Source organism: Branchiostoma belcheri, unplaced genomic scaffold (assembly GCF_001625305.1).
Source record: "Branchiostoma belcheri isolate BF01 breed outbred unplaced genomic scaffold, Haploidv18h27 scaffold78, whole genome shotgun sequence".
NCBI lineage: Eukaryota > Metazoa > Chordata > Leptocardii > Amphioxiformes > Branchiostomatidae > Branchiostoma > Branchiostoma belcheri.
The window spans coordinates 725,820-746,544 of record NW_017804442.1 but is presented as its reverse complement, the minus strand read 5'-3'; the positions used below and the strand labels follow the sequence as shown (position 1 = coordinate 746,544).

The window sequence follows — 20,725 nt, the reverse complement described above, 5'->3', positions numbered from 1 at the left end:
AGAGTACTACAGACAGTACAAACAATTGTAAAAATGTAGTTGAGAGAATGTGAAGATAACCATTGCCTAACAATGTACAGTATAGTCCTAATTTTGTATCAATCCATACGAAACTTCATTTTGGTAATGGTATTATTTTTACTGTGACAGTTTTTTGTATGTCATCTAGTACAAAAAGGTGTTACTTGTTCGACTCGGCTCCAACTTTGTTACTTGGTCATGAATTCGAGCACAAAGACACAAATAATAACACATGAAGTGAACTTTGGAGTTTAAAACAGACAAGTACAACTGTAATGTTGGGTCTACTAATACTATTACATGGTTTTTGTTCTATGTGCTCAATACATTTTGTTTTTATTTTCATCCCTCATACTTTTCTTAGGTTCGAACCCCCCAATCTTTTTCATTGTACAAGAACATGCTATGAGCACCATAAAAAAGTGGCAAATCTTCAAAACCGATTATGCTATCTTTCATACTGTGCTACAATCCCTGTGAAATTTGTTGTCTTTAGAAAGGGTAACCTAATTCAAATTGGCATAGCTATCTTGTGAAAAAATTCTGTTCGTCAAATGTATGTTTACAAAAAACATTAAAATGTTACGACAAAGTGCAAAATGACAGTGATTCTTGGTCCACAAATGCCTGTATTCTTACTCCTACTTGTACTCTACGTTTTGACAACATTCTTTTTACTACTACTGGACATAACTTCATACAAATCACACAAACAACCATACAAAGGTTCTAAGTTGCACTACTAGATGTTTTCTCCATCATTCATACACTGTTACAAAGATAAAAGTTGTTCTGTCTTGTTCAGTACTGTTTTACACTTGTAGTTTGGCTATAATACAGGCTGTTATTATGAAATATATGGGAAATATAAGTACAAATTTACATGTAAAGTGGCAGAGCTGGTCTGTGTGAGTGAAGACACGGTATGGTACTACTTCTAGTCTAAACTGTGCTTAGAAGGGACCCAGAGGAAAGGGGCATGATCATAAGTTTGAATTGTGCATATGTGGTTGATTTTACCTACAAGTACATTCTATGCAATGATGTCACTGTTTCCTGCAGTTGTTACATCATCACTCCCTGTTCACCACTGGTCATACATCATCAACTCATGTGCACATAGAGCAACGTAAACTGATTAGAGAAGTGATGTCATTTGGGTGAGAAAGATGAAGCTACATTGTAGCTGTAGGATTTCAGATGACAAACTCATACTTGTCTTGATGAGGTAAACAAGCAACCCAGGTGTCAAGGTATTTGATGAAAAACTTAAACTAGCAGAGCAAGTTTTTAGTATCTACAGTTACAACTTACAGCAATCCATCTACACAAACCAAACAAACAACAATGTTGTCGGAAGTCAAACTTTTGTAAAGCAAAGCCAAACATAACTTTCAACTGTCACTTCAGTCTTCTCAGTGGAAATGATTTACTCCTCCTGAACTATAGGCCTGAAGACTTGATAAAAGTTAAGAATTCTCAACTGTCTACAAATTGGATCAAAAGTTCAACTTCCTACAATGCTGTAGGAAGTCGAACTTTTGTAAAGCAGAGCAGAATAGAACTTTCAACAGTAACTTCAGTCTTCTCAGTGAAAATGATTTAGTTCTACTGAGCTACTGGTCTGAAGACTTGATAGAAGTTAAGAATTCCCAACTGTCTACAAGTTGGATCAAAAGTTCAACTTCCTACAATACAAAGTCTTTTAGCACAAATGGATGAGCCTTCTTGGGGAGAAGAAAGAAGCCATTCATTCAACCATAAAAAAATCAGCTCTAAAAAACACAGACACTGGGACAGTCATCAGTGTAGAGTGACCATTCGACCCATGACCCCGCCCCTGCCACGACCTCTGCCCCCTCCACGACCTCGTCTGCCCCCGCGACCTCTGACCTGCTGACCCCTGGGAGTCGCCTGCTGCGTCGCAGAGAACCGGTCACTTAATGTCTTGAAGCCACCCTGGAGGATTCAAAAGGACAAAAAGGCAGAGATGGCAGACTTCACCCCCTTACCCATATATATGCATGCTACTTTGTGGGCTTTCAGGTCCCATAGACAGAAATAGCAGCACTGAGGTTGTATCGTAATGCTACATACAGTCAAACACTTGTAACAAGCCGAAAACAAAGTCTTGGGGTGAAGTATAGTCTATAGAAACAATCATAGCCAGCTGATACAAATGCAATGTCTTTTGTCTTTGTTTTTTCTTGTAGACACATATCTTGCAGCTTTCTTGACATCTAGGCAACATGAAGAAATGAGAAATGACTGACCTTGTTCCCTGCATTGTTAAACCCTCTGGAGAATCCCTGGTTCTTCTGTTGTGACCTGAGATGGTAAGCGAGAAGAACATTAAGTCAGCTCAGTTGTAATCTTCTATTTCTGGCCAGGTACATGTATGTACATTTATCAAGCTATGTGACTGGAAACAAAATGAGAAACGTTTATTGCACAAAAGACCTTTAATTGGGACTTGCTGGTTGACGATTGATGCTTACTCTAAAATATGTTACTTGACTCTTGAGTATCTGATGGATGAAACATGCTCTGTGAAAATCAAATCTTTAAAAAGAAGGTTTTATTGAACTGTAAGTGTACAAATGTATATACAGGCATCTTTTTGCACATGTTAATCAAGCAAATTATAGTTGATTCCTTACCCGGCTGCTCCCTTTGCCAGTGGGTTAGGGACGGACACAGTCAGGATGTGGGTGGGAGGGGGGCCTCGTGGGGTGTTGTTCCATCTGTAACAGACAGGGGGAGCACATTCACATACAGATTCAACGTCTGACCAGTAAGTTCTTATAATGTTAATGAAAAGTACAGGGGTGCCAGAGTATGCAGTGCAATTTTACAAAATACAGTGTAATTTTACTAGTATACAGTGCAATTTTACGGAATACAGTGCAATCGTATTAGTATACAGTGCAATTTTACTAGTGCATCTATCATACAAGTAAAATTGCACTTTATTCTGTAAAATTGCACTGTATACTGTGGCACCCCTAAAGTATGTAAGACTTATCATTCTGAGTTTGAAAGACACAAAAAATTTGGAATCTAAATCTTACAATTAATGAAGGTGTAACTGATAGTTTACTGAAACAAAGGCAGGTAAAAAAAGTCTTCTAAAACAACACCTACTTTCTTCTGTTCTGCTGTTGTTGTTGTGGCTGTTGTTGTTGTCGGTTACCCTGGTAACCCTGTAATGCCCCTCTCCTGTTCAGCTGACCCCGCCCGCGACCTCCACCCCGACCCCGTCCTCGACCTCTCTGCTGCTGAGGCTGGGGGCAAAGGGGAAAGGTAACATAACCTGTTTTAGTGTCATTTACAAAGCACAAAACTGTGAATAGTTTCATCAGGTTGGTAAGTTACTGAGAAAAGAGACACAACCAAGTGTTTTATTCACAGCCAACATTTTGGTAACTGTTTGTCACCTTCCTCAGGGCAATTCTGACTGGTTCACATTGCATTGCAGCACAGGTGTCGCTGCTATAGATGCTTTCCCATATTGTACGTTTGGGAATGCATCTATAGCAGTGACACCTGTTCTGGAACTGTTAATACCCCTGGGAACACAAACCTGTTGTAGAATAGTCTACACTACATAACACAAAACAGTGTACTATACCTCCACCTGCTGCAGTCTTCTGTTCTGGAACTGTTTGTTCTGCCTGTTCTGTTGCTGCTTACCTGCTGCAGCTTTTGTTCTGTAACTATTCTATCTGTTCTAGAACTGTTTATATACTACAGAACCCTCACCTGCTGCAGTCCCCTGTTCTGGAACTGTTTGTTCTGCCTGTTCTGTTGCTGCTGCCTCTGTTGCTGCTGCTGTAGTCGCTGCCGTGCCTGCTGCAGCTTCTGTTCTGTAGCTATTCTATCTGTTCTGTAACTGTTTATACTACAGAACCCCCACCTGCTGCAGTCCCCTGTTCTGGAACTGTTTGTTCTGTCTGTTCTGTTGCTGCTGCCTCTGCTGCTGCTGCTGTAGTCGCTGCCGTGCCTGCTGCAGCTTCTGTTTCCGCAGGGAGTTCAGCTGGCTGCGCTGGTTCTGCGGCCGGTTCGCTCCAGTCTGCTGCTGTGGATTACAGAGGAAAATGATTAGGGTTAATGCCCAGTCCCTTTGCAGGGATGTAGGGGGAGTGGGTTGTTAGTCCACTGTGTCTAGGACACAGTATCAGAAGGTGGAGTCTATCCTTTTCCTTCCACTGCCTTTTAACCTCCAAATATACAATCTGTAATCTTGAAATTGTTTTACATATGCTAATTAATCTCTATGTCCATGAAGGTAAGATATCCAAGCATCAAGATACCAAAGTAACAGGTACTGGATAGAATTTGAAAATCTATCCTGTTGCTTGAGTTACTGTTGTGTTGGAAATTCATACTGGAGATAACTTCTGGATGTTTTGACTGTCATCCATGAATTCTTCTTCAGCCTCCTCAGAAAAGTGGCAGGTGTCACAAAAATTCAAAACATCCAAAAATAATCCCTGTATTTATCCAGTAGTATACTTTTTGAATCTGAAAACCAACTAGTTGAATTGGTAAGACCTAGCAGTGAAGAAAGATGTGGTTGTGGTTGCTATCATCAAAATCAAATCTACTGGAAATAGAATCTATAACAGACACAACCACAGCTTACCTGTGCTCCCCCTTGTCTGTTGAGCCGGCCGACCCCAGCCCCACCCCCTCTGCCCCTCCCCCCACGTCCGGCTGCCCCACCCCTCCTGGCTCCTCTCCCCGCCCCTCGGGCTGACGTCCCCGCCCCGCGGGCGCCCCGACCCCGCCCTCGGACAGCCTTCAGGGCTAGGGCAGCGCGAGCACCTGGGTACAGAGAGAGATCATGGTGTTAAATTGGTATGAGACCAACTGTTACAATTTATATTGGTATGAGACCATCTTTTTGATTCTAGTTGGTATACTTAATACATGTTTATTGATTTATTACTTATTGTTTGACATGTATTAACAATCATTTACGAATACTGCAGGATTACAAACATTTACTAAGGAAGACATTCTATTGTATTCATTGTTTTTCTAATGATGCAAAAGGTTTGAAAAGTCTACAAAAATGTGTTGGTTTTGATAACCGTGAGGCCACATCAATTAAATTTATTGTCTGTCAGATTTTTTCCTGAAAAAAGATGAACTGACACCCTGGTGAAAAAATGTGTGGATTTGTCTCTACTGTCTAACCCATACGAATCTGATGGCAAATAGCTACTTTAGCAGGCTGAAAGTCAATGTTACCTCGCACAAATTTCCTTCTTGGAACATAAGCATACATACCTGGTTTGCCGATGAGTTTTGTGACTTTTTTGTTGCGACCTTGTCTCGCCGCCTCTCTTTTCTCCTTACGATTCTGTTTGATGATGTCATCTGGAAAACAACAGATAGCAGAGACTTAAGAACATGCTGCAATTTTAAACTACTGCAATATAAAACAACTGCACAGGAAACATATCTGTGTTTATGTTGATGATAATGAGTTTATTTCTAGGTCTTAGTTGTTTAAGTTGAATACTGTAATTCACTCTAGGTTCACGGTAGCAAAAGTTCCCAGTCTGATAAAAATGGACATGTTCACGGAACTATATATTCACGTTGGCGACAGGTGCAAGAAAAAGAAAGTATGATAAGTTCACTGTACAGAAGTGACAGTGAAAACAGTGAACATAACAGTACAGTGAAAAAATCAGTAATCATCAGTATTCTTTTTTTTTCTGAACACATTTTTCATTCATAAATAAGAAAGAAAGAAAGTTTATTGCAAATACATGCCCGAGGGCTAATTGCAGTTACATTACAAACAACATAAGAAAGAAAATACAATGGTATATGAGACTATATCTACGTCTAGCATTATACTATATTCTACAACATGCATGGTACTAGTTTTACTGGGTTTGACTTCATCTTTTTAGGCAGTGGAAGACGAATTAATACCCACTTCTTCTATAATATGTGGGTTCTTTGATTTTACTAATTTTTAGTAGTAAAAATGTTTTTTGTGACAGTATACATTACCAGACAGACTGCTTGCCAGCCACTGGCTATAGAAGCCAAACATGTCCTGTTAGTGTACCCCAGTTGTTCCTATCTGATTGGTTTGTGGTTGGTTACACAAAAATTTTTCAAACTCCTCTAACACTCTTCTATTGACTTAGGCCACACCAATTTAATTTCTTGGTTAACGGATTTATCTAGAAAAATAATGGAGCGGGCGGGCGAAAAAAAATAAAAACAGGCCTAGGCATCGTATTATGGCCCAAAATGGTACGATAGGAGCCATGAAGTCAACACACCAGGCTGGTTCAAAAATTTTAACAATGAATTTTGAACTTTTAATGATACCATTGCATTGAAAGATGGAATAACTGTAACAACTAGGATGAAAAGGTCTGTTTTCAACTGTTCAGGGCAAAATATGAGCATTTTGCAGTTGATTCTGGATTTTTATTTTTATTTGCAAATCAGAAAAAAATGAAGCGGCGAATCCGTTAACCAAGAAATTAAATTGGTGTGGCCTTACTAGTACATATACCCTTACACAACTGCACTCGATCCGGACACTCTACTACTAGAACATCCGGGTTTTCGTAGTGAAGTACAAAGTAGCAATTGTCTCTGAAATTGGTTTGTGGTTGGTTACACAAACATTGTGTAACACACCTAACACTCTTTCTATTGACTTACACATACCTTTAATCTTTATGTAACAGAACTCAATCCATACTTTTGCATGTATTTTCTTTATTATGACGTGTAAACTCAGACACCCTACTACAACAAAGCCTCCATAGCATGCCAAAAACTGGGTGTTTTGAGGGTCTTCAGGGTCTTTGGGAGCTTTTATGTGCTATTTTCTGATTGCATATAGACAACATAGCCGGCCTGGTTGAATTACCCCCGTTTTTTTTTTAAACTGGGCTAATCAGAAAACAGCCGAAGACCACCAAATCCCCAGTTCTATAAGCCTGCTACGGAGGCTAATCAGAAAACAGCCGAAGACCACTAAACCCCCAGTTCTATATTAGTATAAGCCTGCTACGGAGGCTTTACTACAATATGCATTAGAGCATCCTGCTTTTCATAGTGAAGTACAAAGTAGCGCCCCTCCTCATCATCAACAGCTGTTGCCATTCCTGTGTAACCCGACCCCTCTCAGCTGTTCTATAGAACACCACATCCTGGTTCATAGGGCAGCACCTGTCAATCAGCCATGGAGGGGTTCACAAGTCTACTTTGCACTGTGGGTTTAATAAGTTTCAGTTTATTTGTTTAACCTGCTCCCTGCTGACAAACTAGCCTTACTATCAGTATTATCCTAGCTACTTAAGTAATTTACTAGAGTTTCAGTACCTGTTCCATTAGTTTGTGACACGTCAGACAATTCTTAACTAGGAAAGGACACCTTGTGGTTACTAGGGTTAGAGCTGGCGAACACCACTGACAAGGTTAAACTTAGAGTTTCGTAAGTTAGAGCTAGGTTTGGGTAGCCTGGGTGTCAACCTTGTTAGCTTTCATCAAGGCTGACACTCAGGCTAAGGATTAGGACCAACAAAATAGACAATTGTTATGGTTACAGTTAGTGGGTTAGACTTAGAGCCAGGGTAAGGAGTACTAAGGACCAACACCATTAACAATTTTTAGGGTTACACAACTTCACAAGCTATGATGATGATGAGGGTTAGACTTAGAGCTTGGACTCATCCTAGGACTTGCATTTTTGTTTCACTCCGAGTTAACAACATTATGACTTGTCTGACATCCACTGAATGATTATAATGATTTGAACTTGGTAGTCTTGACCAGGCTTATCTAACTGAGGTTCACAGACCACACTGCTCTAAGTTCTAACTTACACGTAAACCACACACAGACAACTACCAAATCAAGATGGACCCAGCTTTGATGAAACCCCTGAACTTGGAATACCAGAGGGTTCAGACGGACAAGGATATCATGTGGGGCTGATACTGGGTCACGTATTTCTGGGTATCTGGTGTTGTACGCTGATATTCGGTGTCAAGTTGCTCACATAATTTTCAAATCACAGCTATGGCCGAGCTCCTATGGCCTGGCACCTCACCAGTACTACATGTATAACCCAACATGGAAACACTAACCCTAACTGCTCAAAGTTAGCTTTACACGTCTTTTCTTAAGATAATAAATAGCACAGGCGTTATAGTTTCATATCCATCGTCACATACTTATATGGCCAAGTTTACATAGTGCACTACTAGACTAGTAGCAGTCTGCATAGTATAGTAGAGCTATAGGTAGAGCTCTACAAAATCTTATCAAATGCCCCCCTCCCACAAATACACATGTCAAAAAATCATTCGAAGCCAAAGTGAGGATACAGTAACATACGGAAAAACCTACTAGTGACCTTACAAACATTTCAGTACCAAGCTAACTCCACAACTAAACATCAATTTTCTGCAAAATAAGAAATAACGACGGCTTTCTTTTACAAAATTATCAAAATCCTGGTGCTTTTTGTTTCGCTATCTAGTGCGCTCTAATTCTCTCCCAGTTCTTGACGTTTCTGCTACAGCTATTCAAAGCAAGCCTTACCTAGTGACATGTCAACTTTGTCCACAGCATTATCGCCCATGTTTAGCAGTCTACCTTGCTTGTAGAGCGAGAAAATGAAAGAGAGCTAGCTCTAGACGCGTCCACGAAACACTTTGGCTTTTCGGCTTCCCCCACCGAAAATAAAAACAAAGATGGCGTCCGTCACGTGAACACGGCTGACCAATGGCAGCGGCGCGAGTCACCTGACCCTGGGGACGAGATGCACCTGTTCTCGTTGGCAGTTTCACCTGTTCTATGATTACCTGGTCGAATATCATATCAACTTAAAAAGAAAGTCTACACTTTTCAGAGTACAAAGTAGAAATTTCCTGCGTGGAAAATCTGTGGAAAATGCTTTTGAATTTTCTCTAAGCTATCACTAAACATCCAATCCGGAAATTCTGCTGCAGTGCCATAACAAACCGCTAGGGATCCCAAAAATCTAGTCAAGACCTATCCACCTACCTAGTTTCGTGACAATCCATGAATAGCTTCTTGAGTTATCGTGCTAAACCACATGTAACGTTACACATACATACATACATGCATGCATACATACATACACAGACACAAACGTTACCAAAAACAAAACCCTCTGGCGAAGGTAATAATGCAAATACATATATTCTTCGCATAAGGTCTGCTCTATCGATTCTTACTCGAACACATTCATATGTATGGTCAGACAGGAGTCTAAATCCCTCTGCTATAAAATTGCAACATCATGTAACCCAACACCAGTTACCATGGTGAGAGACGTCTTGTTCAGGTCATTTACCCTATCAAGTTGTATGGAGAAGAAGAGGAAGGAAAAAACAGATAAAAAATAATATGTTTTCCTTCTGCGAAAGTAAAACATAAAGAGTGTCCCCGCCAGTAAGACCCAATGCACTCTCCCTCCATCGCAGTAAGTATCACGATGTCTCTTGAGGACATGAGAATGAGAACGATCCAATCCCAGAACCTTAAATAGCTTCAGCAGCAGAGGCCCCTTAAGTCTGAGACGCCATTTTGTGTCGAAGGAAACCATCGCTCTGTCCGGCTGTACAAAAGTCTAAAGCTAGCATACCAACAAAGCTGTAGTCACGATAGAGAGCGGTGAACAACTTGAAGAAGCCGAAAAGAGAAATTCAGTCATCTTCTTACTATGGAGAGAAGGAAGTCGACGGCAAGTAAAAATTCTCTGTTGTTTTGCTTGAAATTTATAAGTGTGTAACACTTGAGTAGAGACATGCGTCATCGAATTCCTGAATCTTCTTTCAAAAGTCAATGTGATTTAAAGCTAGTGTGATTAATTATTGATGTTTAAAGAATTATAAAACCCTGTTCCTTATTTCATCCAGAACAGCGAACTGTACCGGATGAAATAAGGACCTGTAGGCTATTGCTTATTTAGGGTGTACTTACTACTTACTTAGGGGGCCCTATAATGGCTATAGTGAAGATGATACTGGCCCCCTCCCCCATCCCTAACTTGCATGGCTCTTATTTGTACACAGAGATTTTTTTTTACCTTGTACAAATTCCGGTTCCTTTCTAGAACACTCACTACCATTATGATATCTCTTCTTAATTACAAATCATTATTTATCTCGTCATTTAAATTATTGTTATGATGTCATTAAATTAAGCATGTTGAACCGCGTGTATCTTTGATTGTCACTGCTTTGTATTCTTGTCGGTACCGACGTGTTGAATATTTTGTTACATTGTTATTTTAATAGATTAAGAATATAACTTTTTTATATCTTTTAATCACAACTAACCATCTCACTCGTTCCCAGGGTTGGGATGACTCGTTCATGTACACCCATGTGGACCCGGACCTTCTTCAGGAACGGGTAGCTCTGACGTCACTCGGACTCGGCTTCGCTCGGAGCAGGGTCATCAACTCCAAGGACAGGGCGTAATATACGTTTGCTTCTTCGTTTGTTTGTATATATTTGGGGCAAAGAACCATTTCATGATCATGGATCTCAGTCACAAATAAAAGCAAGAAATCCGGAAGATTTTAGACCTCTGTGAAGTGTTCATAAAATACAATACATGTATTGCACAATACGCGTACGATTGTGCTATGATACTAGTATTACTGAATGATTGCTTGAAGTATTGCAAGCGTGCTACTAAAGACGCATCGAGCAAGAGACTGAAGGGTCAGTTCAACATTTGAGCGAAATGGAGCGATATCTAATATGTTTTTTACCGATTTTACCCATTTCGTATCACTTTGCATTTTCTGTACACCCTGTTTCTCCTTAAAGTCTACATGTAGTTTAAGACCTTACGAACGTCGCTGTACTTTTGTAGTGCCAATAAAGTTCTCAATTTAAATCGGTGAGCAGAAAGCGGATCGAGCGGCTGCAGAACCAGTTCGACAGTGACTACCTGACTCCGAGCGCGGCGTACGGACGGAGGGAGGAGCTCCACCCGGAGCGTCAGGCGGCCCGCCACCGTAACGCCATGCGAGGCGCTCTGCCTGCGCAAACCGAGGAGACCTGGAGGCCCAAGAGCTCATTCGAGAAGAAACTGGAGAGGTCTGTGATGTTTTTGTTATTTCTGTATCTGTATCTGTATAGCCAGTATAACCACCCTTCAGCGTAACACACACTGAGCGCCAGGCAGCCCTGCACCGTAACGCCATGCGGGGAGCATGATATTTTATAAGGAGGCTCCCATTTAGTTTAAAGTAAAAGTTTGGAGTAACGCCATGCGTGGAGCCCTGCCCACGCAAACCGAGGAGACCTGGAGGCCCAAGAGCTCATTCGAGAAGAAACTGGAGAGGTTTGTGATGTTTTGTTAAGTTACATGTATAAGGAGGCTCCCATGCACATGTAACAGTTTAAAATACAAAGCATAATCTGATATGCGTTCTTTACGTTACGGCCTTTGAAATTCTTAGCCATAATTCTGAACATCCTTATATTAGAATTTATCTAATCTTCTCTTCCAGGATTCCGTCAAAAATATTATACATTCATGATTACAATACACACACAATAGGACAACTCACAACGCCAAACAGCATGCTGATTCCAATTTGGCTACAAAGGAAAGTACATATCTTGTCTTTGGGAAGTCAGAGTCAATATTTAATGAAAATGCTGTTTATTGTATCTGTATGTAGATATGTAATCCTCGATGTTATTTTCCGAAAGGTCCAACAATCTGGTGAGGTCGACCCGAACTAGCATCCGGGGTATGGATGACGTGGCCCACGACCCTTACGTCATGGGGATCCAGAGTAGGATGAGGATGGCGAGGAAGTTTTCATGGAGTTCGTGAGCAAAGACCGTCATCAGTATGAAACAAGCTGGAACTGTAATTTCCAACACAAGAAATAGGCTTACCCAAATTTCGACTGTACAACTCCAGTCTTGTCAAGGAATGGAGCCTCTACCAGGCTTCGAGAGGCGGCTGGAAAGAATAGAAATCGGCCAAATAGAGAGACAGCATGTCAAGGGAGTTTGGTCGGCTGGAGAGAACAGTTTGCCTTCGGGAGCGGCAAACCAGCTGACCACACTCCCTTGGCATGCTGTCTCTCTATTTGGCCGATTTCTACTCTTTCCAGCCGCCTCCCGAAGCCTGGTAGAGGTTAAAGGAACGAGCAATCCGCTGCTTCTGTGACGTCACGTTATGTAGATAGTACACGTGACTCGGTGAGGAGTTGATCATAAGTTGCAGAAAGTTTGTGGCGCCCCCCGTCTCTTTTGGGGGATGGTTGCAATGCCATTATGTAGATGGCCTCTTTAAGCAAACTTCACTTTTTTCTATCATGTGCTGATGTAAACAATAGCCTGCATTGTAACACTCCTGGCTAACCATTGGTTTACAGCAAAGTTGCAAAGTTCTCGCTACCGTGATGCAGAAGTCCTGGTGGTGGAAAGAAGATGCCGGTGTACTCTTGTTTTGAAAGAATGGAGGTTGTTGTCAGTGATCAGGCCGACCAGGTTGTCTGGAAATTATAGTTCAAACTTGTTTCATAACGACTTCTACCAACACAGACGAGCTTTTAAGCTAAACGTTATCAGTCATTAGCCTGAGATGGGGAATTGAAGATCATAGAAAAAGGGGGCAGATGAGAGAAGCAATGAGCAATGAGTAGTGATAATGAAAAACGTGTTGAATAGGAAACTGTGAGTGTTTCTGGATTGGATGATCGTCAGAATAAACTTGAGACATCCGAAGAACTGTCGACTCTAGTTTTCTTTTGATAAATGGTGTACCCAGAAAGTAAACATGTTTCGCACACTTATCTTAAACGAATGTGTGTCTTCGGATACCGGAGTGGCGTAGTCAACCCATTGAGACACGACTTCTTGCTTCAGTGGATATTTTTAGTGTTATCTACCCTCAAGCGATGCAGAGCCATTTTTGGTACTGATAACAAGAGTCTAAATACATAGGACAGAATTCTGCCAAGGGCGATTCCATTTAGAAGGTTGGGAGAGGGGTAGGTTTGAATTATGTCACGTCTCACCACACGGTTTCATACTGCGTTTAAAAAGATAGCAGTGACTAAGTGACAACAAACAAATGTCATACCTTGATAGTGGAAATATATTCTTGGAAGACCTTCCATAGATCCATTGTACAAGGAACACTATAAAAGTTCAAGTAAGAATGATTCCTTGAAACATTTCGCCCTCCCCAATTTCAGGAATAATTTCACAAAATTACCTCTACAGATTTTAATACCACGACTTTTTCTCAGATCCTTTTTTCAGATACTCTGAATACAATACACTCAGGTAATTACAACTATTGAAGAGAACGGGTGAACCATTGAAGCACTTGGCCCCTCTCCATTTTTAGGAATGATTTCACAAAATTTATACCTCTACAGATCTTAGTACCACGACGACTTTTTCAGATACTCTGAATACAATGCAGGTAATTACAACTGTTGAAGAGAACGGGTGAACCTTTTTTTACAGATGGATGAGAAGTTTGGAATGAGAAAAACGTTCCAAACCTGAAAGCAGCATTTTGCCACACACTTTACCTTATATGACTATAAACCCATTAACACATCTGTATAACACTATGGCTGGATCATTCTTTAGTCGACGTTTAACCCATCGTTTTTACAGAGATAGAGCTTCGGTGCCTCGTTTGTTTCATTTACAATCTGTCAAGTTACAACAAGTATCACAAGTTAAGCAGATTTACATATCATACACGAGTTCATTGCCTGCCATACACATTACGTATACCCATATATTTGTATTCCTTCTGTCAAAACACACAATATAGTTTGCCCGAGTTTTTTTAACAGCACATTCACCAAAGCAGACATTTTTACACGTCCGTCGTTTCATTTGAAAGTTTGTGTTCTTTTTAAATAAACTACGCTCGTAATCAGCATGGCCCCGGTTGAAGAAAATACATTGATGTTGCGCTACTGGCCTGGAAACAATCTTTGGCCATTTCCACTTGATGTGGTCGCCCAGTGACCGTTACTAGTACAAGCACCGCTTGGACTGAACCAATTGTTTTCTTACTGTTCCCACAGATTGCTGCCGTTTTGCTTTTCCAGCACCTGGAGCTCGATGATGCCGGTTCTGGCAGAATCTGCTCATTCAAAAGTTTTCATTATCGCGTCATTAAAACGTCCGTTGGCAACACGAGTAGATCAAAACCTCACATTCCTGCAGCCACACCCGGGGCTGTAACTGTCCGTTTTGAGGTCACCTGAGTTCGCGCCTGATGGCAAGCGCTCCTGACCCCTGTCTTTCATCCCCTTCTTTTTCTTTTTGGTAGCAGCATTTCATGATCAGCTGGCGCCGATGAGGGCCATCACAACCTGTCACTCTCCTCTGTCCTGTACTCGCTTCCTTACTCCCTTCCAGTTGTAACCCAACTCCTTGAAGTCCCACATGACTGTTTTTGTTTGAAGCCATCCCCACCTCTTGTAATTTCACAGTCCAGCCCTTTACTGTAAGGACAGATTAATCGGCCCGTCCAAATACCATACCGTACAAATTTTTGATAGATGTAAAAGTTTAAAGTTCAATGTCACAGTTTTCTCTTCGGTTTCTTCTCCTGACACTTCCCGAGCTGCATCTTGATGACGCCCTTCTGGTGCAGTTCTCTCACTTTCATGAACTCCACCGCCATGTCGTGCGTCTCCGGGGCAACGAAGATTGGCGCGTAGTAGTAGTGGTAGCGCACCTTCCCGCCTGAGTCGTTAAACGGAAACGGCCAGAAGCCGTACACGTTCACCTGCTCACACAGCATCAGCGCCACCGTGATCACGTAAAAACCTGCAGAGACGGGAGGAACGCAATGTGTAATATTATTTTGGGTGGCTGGCCTGTGGGTTTGTGTAGCGACGGTATGAGCTTATTTTGATGATTGATCACGGGAATCGGAATGGTTATCCTGTGTTAGACATGTAGGGCTGATTTGACCAAATTAGCCCCTGTGGACAGCTAGAGACTGTACGTGTGTACACGAAAATGAAGTGATTGTCGTGTCTAGAGAAGACTGCATTTGAACAGAAGAAATTCTGGTAATTTCAAAGTCAGGTTGAACTTCATTCCAAGTTCAGCGTTTCTAGTACAAACTTAAATACGTAACCTACATTTCTGGTGAACTGGGAGTATGTTTCTTGCGCTTGAGCCACACAAACGTGTGCACATACCTTAATTTGCATACTTGAGACAGTTTAAATGACCCACCTGAGGTAATTTTCCTGGGCAGGCCCCGCTGTGCCCAGTACCGCTGCACGCCGATGAAGTGAGCGGGGTTCTCGTAGGCCACGCGCAGGTCCGTCCGCCGCTTCATCAGCTCGGCCTGCATCACCAGCGTTTGGTCTAAAGGGGGAGGGGGGGAGATGTCAGGGGGTGGTCAACATGTAAGAGGAAAGTGTAGCAAAGCAAATTTGACCAACTACGACCCAACAACATTAAGAAAGCCACAAGCAGATCTTTTGACAATGACAATGACAATAATGGGTTAGGGGGATGTCAGGGGGTGATCGAAATGATCCAAAAAAAAGAAGAAGAAGAAGATCGAATGTAGAGATGCACCAACCAAATACGTAATTTCCAAGCAATTTTTTGGTGGTTACAAGAAAATATCCAAATTGGCAAGACAGTATCCACCGCGCCACCGTATTGGCTAGCGAAAAAGACACCAATAAGAAAAGAAACCCCGATAAAATGCATGAAATCACGTGCAAAGGTAAGCAGAAACTTAAAGCTCTGCTTGGAGAGTAAGAAATTAAAGATGGTGATCGTACGATCCTAACAAACAACATAACTACTGGGATCTGAGATAATCCTCTGTCCCTCACCTTTCGGTTTCTTGATGATGACCATGCCCTTGTACTGCAGGGTCTGGTTGTACCACCGGTCCTTCAGCTCCTGCGAGTCCTGGATCTTCCCGTACCTGGGACAGGGGGGAACGCAGATTTCTACATCAGCGATAACACGGCAAAAGTGTAGAAGATTAAGATAGAGAAGACCAGTGTTTAGCGTGTATTCAGGTCGGAAATGAACTATACTGTACATGTATCATGTACATGCAAAAATGATACACATTGCTTTGGAAGTTACAGGGAAGTGGGGGATCAACTTCTTAATGTCATCTTTATCATGGGAAAAGGAGGTCTCAGCCATTTGCCCAAGCTTGAGACATTGGTCTACAACTACAAGCTGATGGCATGGGGAAGGCTATGCAAGACTTGAGCTTCTGGGCTGCCCATGTGATTCTAGTGGCAAAGGAGGACTGGCACTCGGCATAAGTCTAGTGAGTCAAGCAAGTACTTACTTTCTAAGCATGGACATTGGCACTGTGGTGAAGTTGGACTTGGTGCCGACGTGGGAGAGATGCCGCTTGTCCGTCAGAGGCGGCATGTTACATCTGAAGACGTAGTCTGCGCTGTCTATGTGGTCAGCACAGTTACTCTCCCTCAGTACTCCGCTGTTTCCTACTACTGAACATGTCTTGTAAAGTTTGTCTGGGTACGGGGATTTCTGGAAATGTGGAAAAAATTTAAAAAAAAAGACTTTCATTGCACATTCACGCCTTCACGGGTCGTATGACCATATACTAGTAACAAAGAAATGTACGAAAATATAGACAACATTACATAAATAATAGTAATATGCAATGTACTAAGCTAACCAGGTATAGCCAATTTCTTCTTGCTTCTTTGTACATGTGTAGATGTAGGAACATATAATGATCGCATGCAAAGTTGGTCTGAGTGCATCAAAGAAGATAAATTTATCCATTACATTCAGATACTCCAACTATGTAAATTTTCTTTGACGCAGTTGAAAAGTATACAATTATTTCCTTGTTATGAACAGTTAACAATCTAACGCAATAGAAACTATTCTGAGAACCCGTATCACCTTGAGTAACACGTTGTAGATCTCGTCCGTCATCCTGTATGAGCTGGCGTCTCTGGCGTTGCATTTCAGACATTCAAAGTACCATTCTTTTCTTATTATAGTCTAACGCAATAGAAACTATTCTGAGAACCCTTCTCACCTTTAGTAACCGGTTGAAGATCTCGTCCGTCATCCTGTATGAGCTGCCGTCTCTGGCGTTGCATTTCAGATATTCAAAGTACCATTCTTTTCTTATTATACAATTAAGCAATAGAAACTATTCTGAGAACCCATCTCACCTTGAGTAGCACGTTGTAGATCTCGTCCGTCATCCTGTAGGAGCTGGCGTCGCTGGCGTTGAAGGCGCTGGGCACGAACTGTCCCACCTCATAGTTCTCCTGTGTCATCAGCGCCATCGTGCGGCTGGAGCAGCACCGCTCAAGCTCGGACCTGCACAGGGGAAGATCGTGTTGTAGATTTAATCTCCAGGCAGATCATACGGTAACTTGGTATCCGGTCTATCGTGGTTGGGGCGGATTTTCTTCTGGGCTGCAGGAGTTCTTCCCCGCCCGACTCAGCTAGGTTCCCCGGTAGGTTTTTCACAATGGGAGATTAACTAGCCCAACTAACTCCTACAGATGGGACACTCCTACCGGGCTGTCTGTTCAGTTGGACGGGGGAAAACTCTTAGAGCCCCGAAGACAACCTGCCCCAACCACGATAGACTGGATACCAGGCTATGGTTAAATCATACGGTGGCAAGGCAGTATTTATTGGCCAGAGGAGTGTCCATTACGGCATTAGCCACTCGGGTGGCTAATGCATACAGCCTGACCAATTTGAGACTGTCTTTTGCTGCCTCCGAAAGATGTGCTTGGATTGGAGATTATGTTGGGTTCAGGTTCAGTTTAATTGATACTTCCAGGAAGGAAGTATTGCTTAGGGTGGCGTTGGTTTCGGGGCAGTTTGTATGCTTGGGTTCCAGACATGTATCCAACTAATCTAGTTAATACTAGGGATGCGTTGTCGATAACCAACTAACCTAGTAAATGATACTGGTATGCCATCTCATTAAAGTCACCAATAACCAACATAGTTAACGATACGTCATCTCAGTACAGTTATCAATAACCAACTAACCTAGTTAATGACAGCGACACGTCATCCCTGATCCACGGGCGTCTGAAGGCCTCCATGATGGCGGTGAGGTTGACGTTCTGGTGTATCCTCACCACCGGGTGTTTACTGGGGATCTGTCTGCTCGATCCGTCCTTGTCATGCACGATGTAGAAAAACTCCTCTTCCCCAGCAGTCGTGTTTTCACTAGTTCTGTTATCACTCTGTAACAACTTTTTGTCTACAGGTGGCACCAACCCTTTGTCCACAGCTACATCGTTCTTTACAGCGTCCTGGGCTTTGTTAGGGTCTATCCTAGGCTTGGCGTTGTCGATGAGCGTCTGTAAGCTGATTCCGAACTGGTCCTGGAGTTGCTGTTGCTGAGACTGGTTGCCCTGGACAGCGCCCTTCAGCAGAGTGAGCAGGTCCTCCTGGCATGACGGGCCCGGGCAGCCTGGGTTCTGGGGAACTTCTTTGGTCCGCACGAAACTGTATGTGGGAGACACCAACACAAGCGTGATTTAGTTCAGTAGGCAATTATTCTGTACATTCTACATTATAGCCTGTAGTACATAATCTCTCGCTGTCGAGGGCTGATTGGGTCTCTTCCCCGAGAGTCTGTGGTCATGCATCTTTAACTTGAGAGAACCATTCCCATTTCCAGAACTACAAATAGAAGCTTTAATATGATAATTAATCAGTATGAAAATCGGTCCACCCAAACAAACAAACAAGCAAACAAACAAACAAGCAAATAGTGTAGCGGATGCTATCTAAAGCTGTTGTTAAAATCTATCCAGTTGCTTGAGTAGTGTTAGTTTGGTGTCCTTTTACCTGGGACGTCTAACTTTCATCGACGTAAACAAACAAACAAACAAACAAACAAACGAACATCAACAAGGTTACCCTGTTAAATTACCTGGATGTCTAAACTTTATCGAAACAAACAAACAACAACAAAGAAACACACGTACCCCCTGCCCGCCTGCCAGAGCGTGATGGCGATGCCGGGGATCTCCAGCAGGCTGAAGCCCAGGAAGTAGATAGAGATGATCAGGAGGAACACAGACCCGCCTGTGGTCCTCTTCAGCCGCAGCAGCCACCGGTACATGCTGCAGGAGGGAAGCAGGATGTTAGATAAACTACAGTAACACTACAGTAACACTACAGTAACACAGGAGGAACACAGGAGGAACACAGACCCGCCTGTGGTCCTCTTCAGCCGCAGCAGCCACCGGTACATGCTGTAGGGGGAAGGCAGGCCGTTAGCTATGGGTAAGCACACAGACACACACACACACACAAAACACACACACACACACACACACACACACACACACACACACACACACACACACACACACACACACACACACACACACACACACACAGACACACACACACACACACATACACACACACGCATACACACACACACACGTTCGTGTGCTGTGCGTGGTCCCATAGCCTTTCTCAGGCCGTAAGGGAGGTGGCCAAGTTGTCCTCCCACTGCCATTTAATTCCCCCAACAGAAGTATGGTAGTCAGTCAGATCCTGGTCAATTTTTACGTTCGGGCCCAGGTCACTGAGACATATACAAAATAACAGACATATCAATGTTTACAGCTGATAAATTCTGGTAAATGTCAAAGACCCCACATGAAAACCTGCATCGGTTCACTACGAACAATAGACAATGCATTTTGTTTCAAGCTATAGTTTAACCCCAACCTTTGTGCTATATATCTATCATAAGTGGGTCTCCGGGACTAGTACTGACTAGTACTGAACCCCTGGCGTATGACTCACCTAGCCAGCAGTCAATCTGTCAGACAACAATACCCCACTCCGAGGGAACTGACCCTATCACAATGGGTCATGGGCGGGGACGTCAGAAGGATGTGCCCGCGGCAGGTGGCATCTTTATATTTACATGATCAAAATGATAGTATTCTTAACAGCGTGTGTATGAGCCCAGCAATAAGATACGAATCTAGAGGCTTAACCCCATCATATAGAAAATATTACCCGCAAGTATAAGAGATAAGAATCGGAATGGCAAAGCAGGAAACTGAAGATTGTGTTGTGATAAGAACTTGTCAAGGCGCTTCGACGTGCATTTTTTTGTCGCACTGTTTCGAGCTAGCGAAGATATGACAGTATTGTACTGTAATATCGCAGAACATAATACTATGACCATTGTTCTGCTACTACCAAGTCTATACAAGACGCTTGCAATATGTATGCTAGAGTTAGCGCTGTAGTCATTTTGCCTGTAGTGTGTACAATTGTGATAAGGATCTGTCTTTGAGGAAGTCACAAAAAAAGGCATAGGCTGTCCTGTAACCTTTGTAAGGCCGTAGGGGCAGTGGGTTCTTGATCCACTGTGTCTAGGGCACGGTATTGGAAGGTGGAGGCCATCCCTCTCCTTCAACTGCCTTTTACCTCCCCAACCGAAGTCAGATACCTACTTTACACCTACCGTGGTTAGTGATAGGGAAGTCGTGTTAGGTGCCATTCCCAAGGTTAGGACACAAACGGACCCGCGATCCTTAAAATCTCAGTCGTTACCGCTTGCAATTGCCTAGCTACTCGAGTCCTCGACACCACTTAAAGTTTGAGGAAGTTCCCAGCCCAAAAAGTGTCGCTGG

At 42.6% G+C, this 20,725-nt stretch overlaps 3 protein-coding genes across 4 annotated transcripts; 1 reads left to right on the top strand and 2 right to left on the bottom strand.

Moving 5' to 3' along the window:
• Nucleotides 1-391: 391 nt before the first annotated feature.
• On the bottom strand, nucleotides 392-8,749 carry LOC109485705 (UAP56-interacting factor-like). The gene is made up of 8 exons (XM_019789371.1): nucleotides 8,614-8,749; nucleotides 5,317-5,406; nucleotides 4,667-4,848; nucleotides 3,938-4,099; nucleotides 3,166-3,305; nucleotides 2,682-2,765; nucleotides 2,295-2,349; nucleotides 392-1,980 (listed from the first exon to the last, which is right to left on the bottom strand). Exons 1-8 carry the CDS (start codon nucleotides 8,651-8,653, stop codon nucleotides 1,825-1,827), a joined length of 909 nt encoding a protein of 302 aa, XP_019644930.1. The 5' UTR covers nucleotides 8,654-8,749; the 3' UTR covers nucleotides 392-1,824.
• Nucleotides 8,750-9,678: 929 nt separating this feature from the next.
• Nucleotides 9,679-11,983, top strand: LOC109485779. Its single transcript, XM_019789465.1, has 4 exons — nucleotides 9,679-9,781; nucleotides 10,398-10,519; nucleotides 10,959-11,150; nucleotides 11,772-11,983. Exons 1-4 carry the CDS (start codon nucleotides 9,761-9,763, stop codon nucleotides 11,896-11,898), a joined length of 462 nt encoding a protein of 153 aa, XP_019645024.1. The 5' UTR covers nucleotides 9,679-9,760; the 3' UTR covers nucleotides 11,899-11,983.
• Nucleotides 11,984-14,446: 2,463 nt separating this feature from the next.
• LOC109485756 (alpha-N-acetylneuraminide alpha-2,8-sialyltransferase-like) lies at nucleotides 14,447-18,527 on the bottom strand. Of its 2 annotated transcripts, XM_019789434.1 has the most exons (6): nucleotides 18,099-18,527; nucleotides 17,258-17,408; nucleotides 16,390-16,595; nucleotides 15,914-16,008; nucleotides 15,297-15,431; nucleotides 14,451-14,879 (listed from the first exon to the last, which is right to left on the bottom strand). In XM_019789434.1, exons 1-6 carry the CDS (start codon nucleotides 18,152-18,154, stop codon nucleotides 14,632-14,634), a joined length of 891 nt encoding a protein of 296 aa, XP_019644993.1. In that variant the 5' UTR covers nucleotides 18,155-18,527; the 3' UTR covers nucleotides 14,451-14,631. The 2 variants fall into 2 exon arrangements, with proteins under 2 accessions (XP_019644995.1, XP_019644993.1); XM_019789436.1 differs by lacking the exons at nucleotides 17,258-17,408; nucleotides 18,099-18,527 and adding an exon at nucleotides 16,980-17,034 and having other exon boundaries at nucleotides 14,447-14,879.
• Nucleotides 18,528-20,725: the final 2,198 nt, after the last annotated feature.

Bases quoted from the DNA above. Each gene is read 5' to 3' on its own strand.
- LOC109485705 (XM_019789371.1), bottom strand. From the start codon at position 8,653: ATGGGCGATAATGCTGTGGACAAAGTTGACATGTCACTAG. The intron at 4,849-5,316 runs GTATGTATGCTT...CTCTGTACCCAG, and splicing joins AAAACTCATCGGCAAACCAG to GTGCTCGCGCTGCCCTAGCC. The intron at 1,981-2,294 runs GTCAGTCATTTC...TGAATCCTCCAG, and splicing joins TTAACAATGCAGGGAACAAG to GGTGGCTTCAAGACATTAAG.
- LOC109485779 (XM_019789465.1), top strand. From the start codon at position 9,761: ATGGAGAGAAGGAAGTCGACG. The intron at 10,520-10,958 runs GTAATATACGTT...ATCGGTGAGCAG, and splicing joins ATCAACTCCAAGGACAGGGC to AAAGCGGATCGAGCGGCTGC. The intron at 11,151-11,771 runs GTCTGTGATGTT...ATTTTCCGAAAG, and splicing joins TTCGAGAAGAAACTGGAGAG to GTCCAACAATCTGGTGAGGT.
- LOC109485756 (XM_019789434.1), bottom strand. From the start codon at position 18,154: ATGGAGGCCTTCAGACGCCCGTGGATCAGGGATGACGTGTCGCTGTCA. The intron at 16,596-17,257 runs GTGAGATGGGTT...CCACATTTCCAG, and splicing joins TCTACAACGTGCTACTCAAG to AAATCCCCGTACCCAGACAA. The intron at 15,432-15,913 runs GTGAGGGACAGA...CTCCCCCTTTAG, and splicing joins CATCATCAAGAAACCGAAAG to ACCAAACGCTGGTGATGCAG.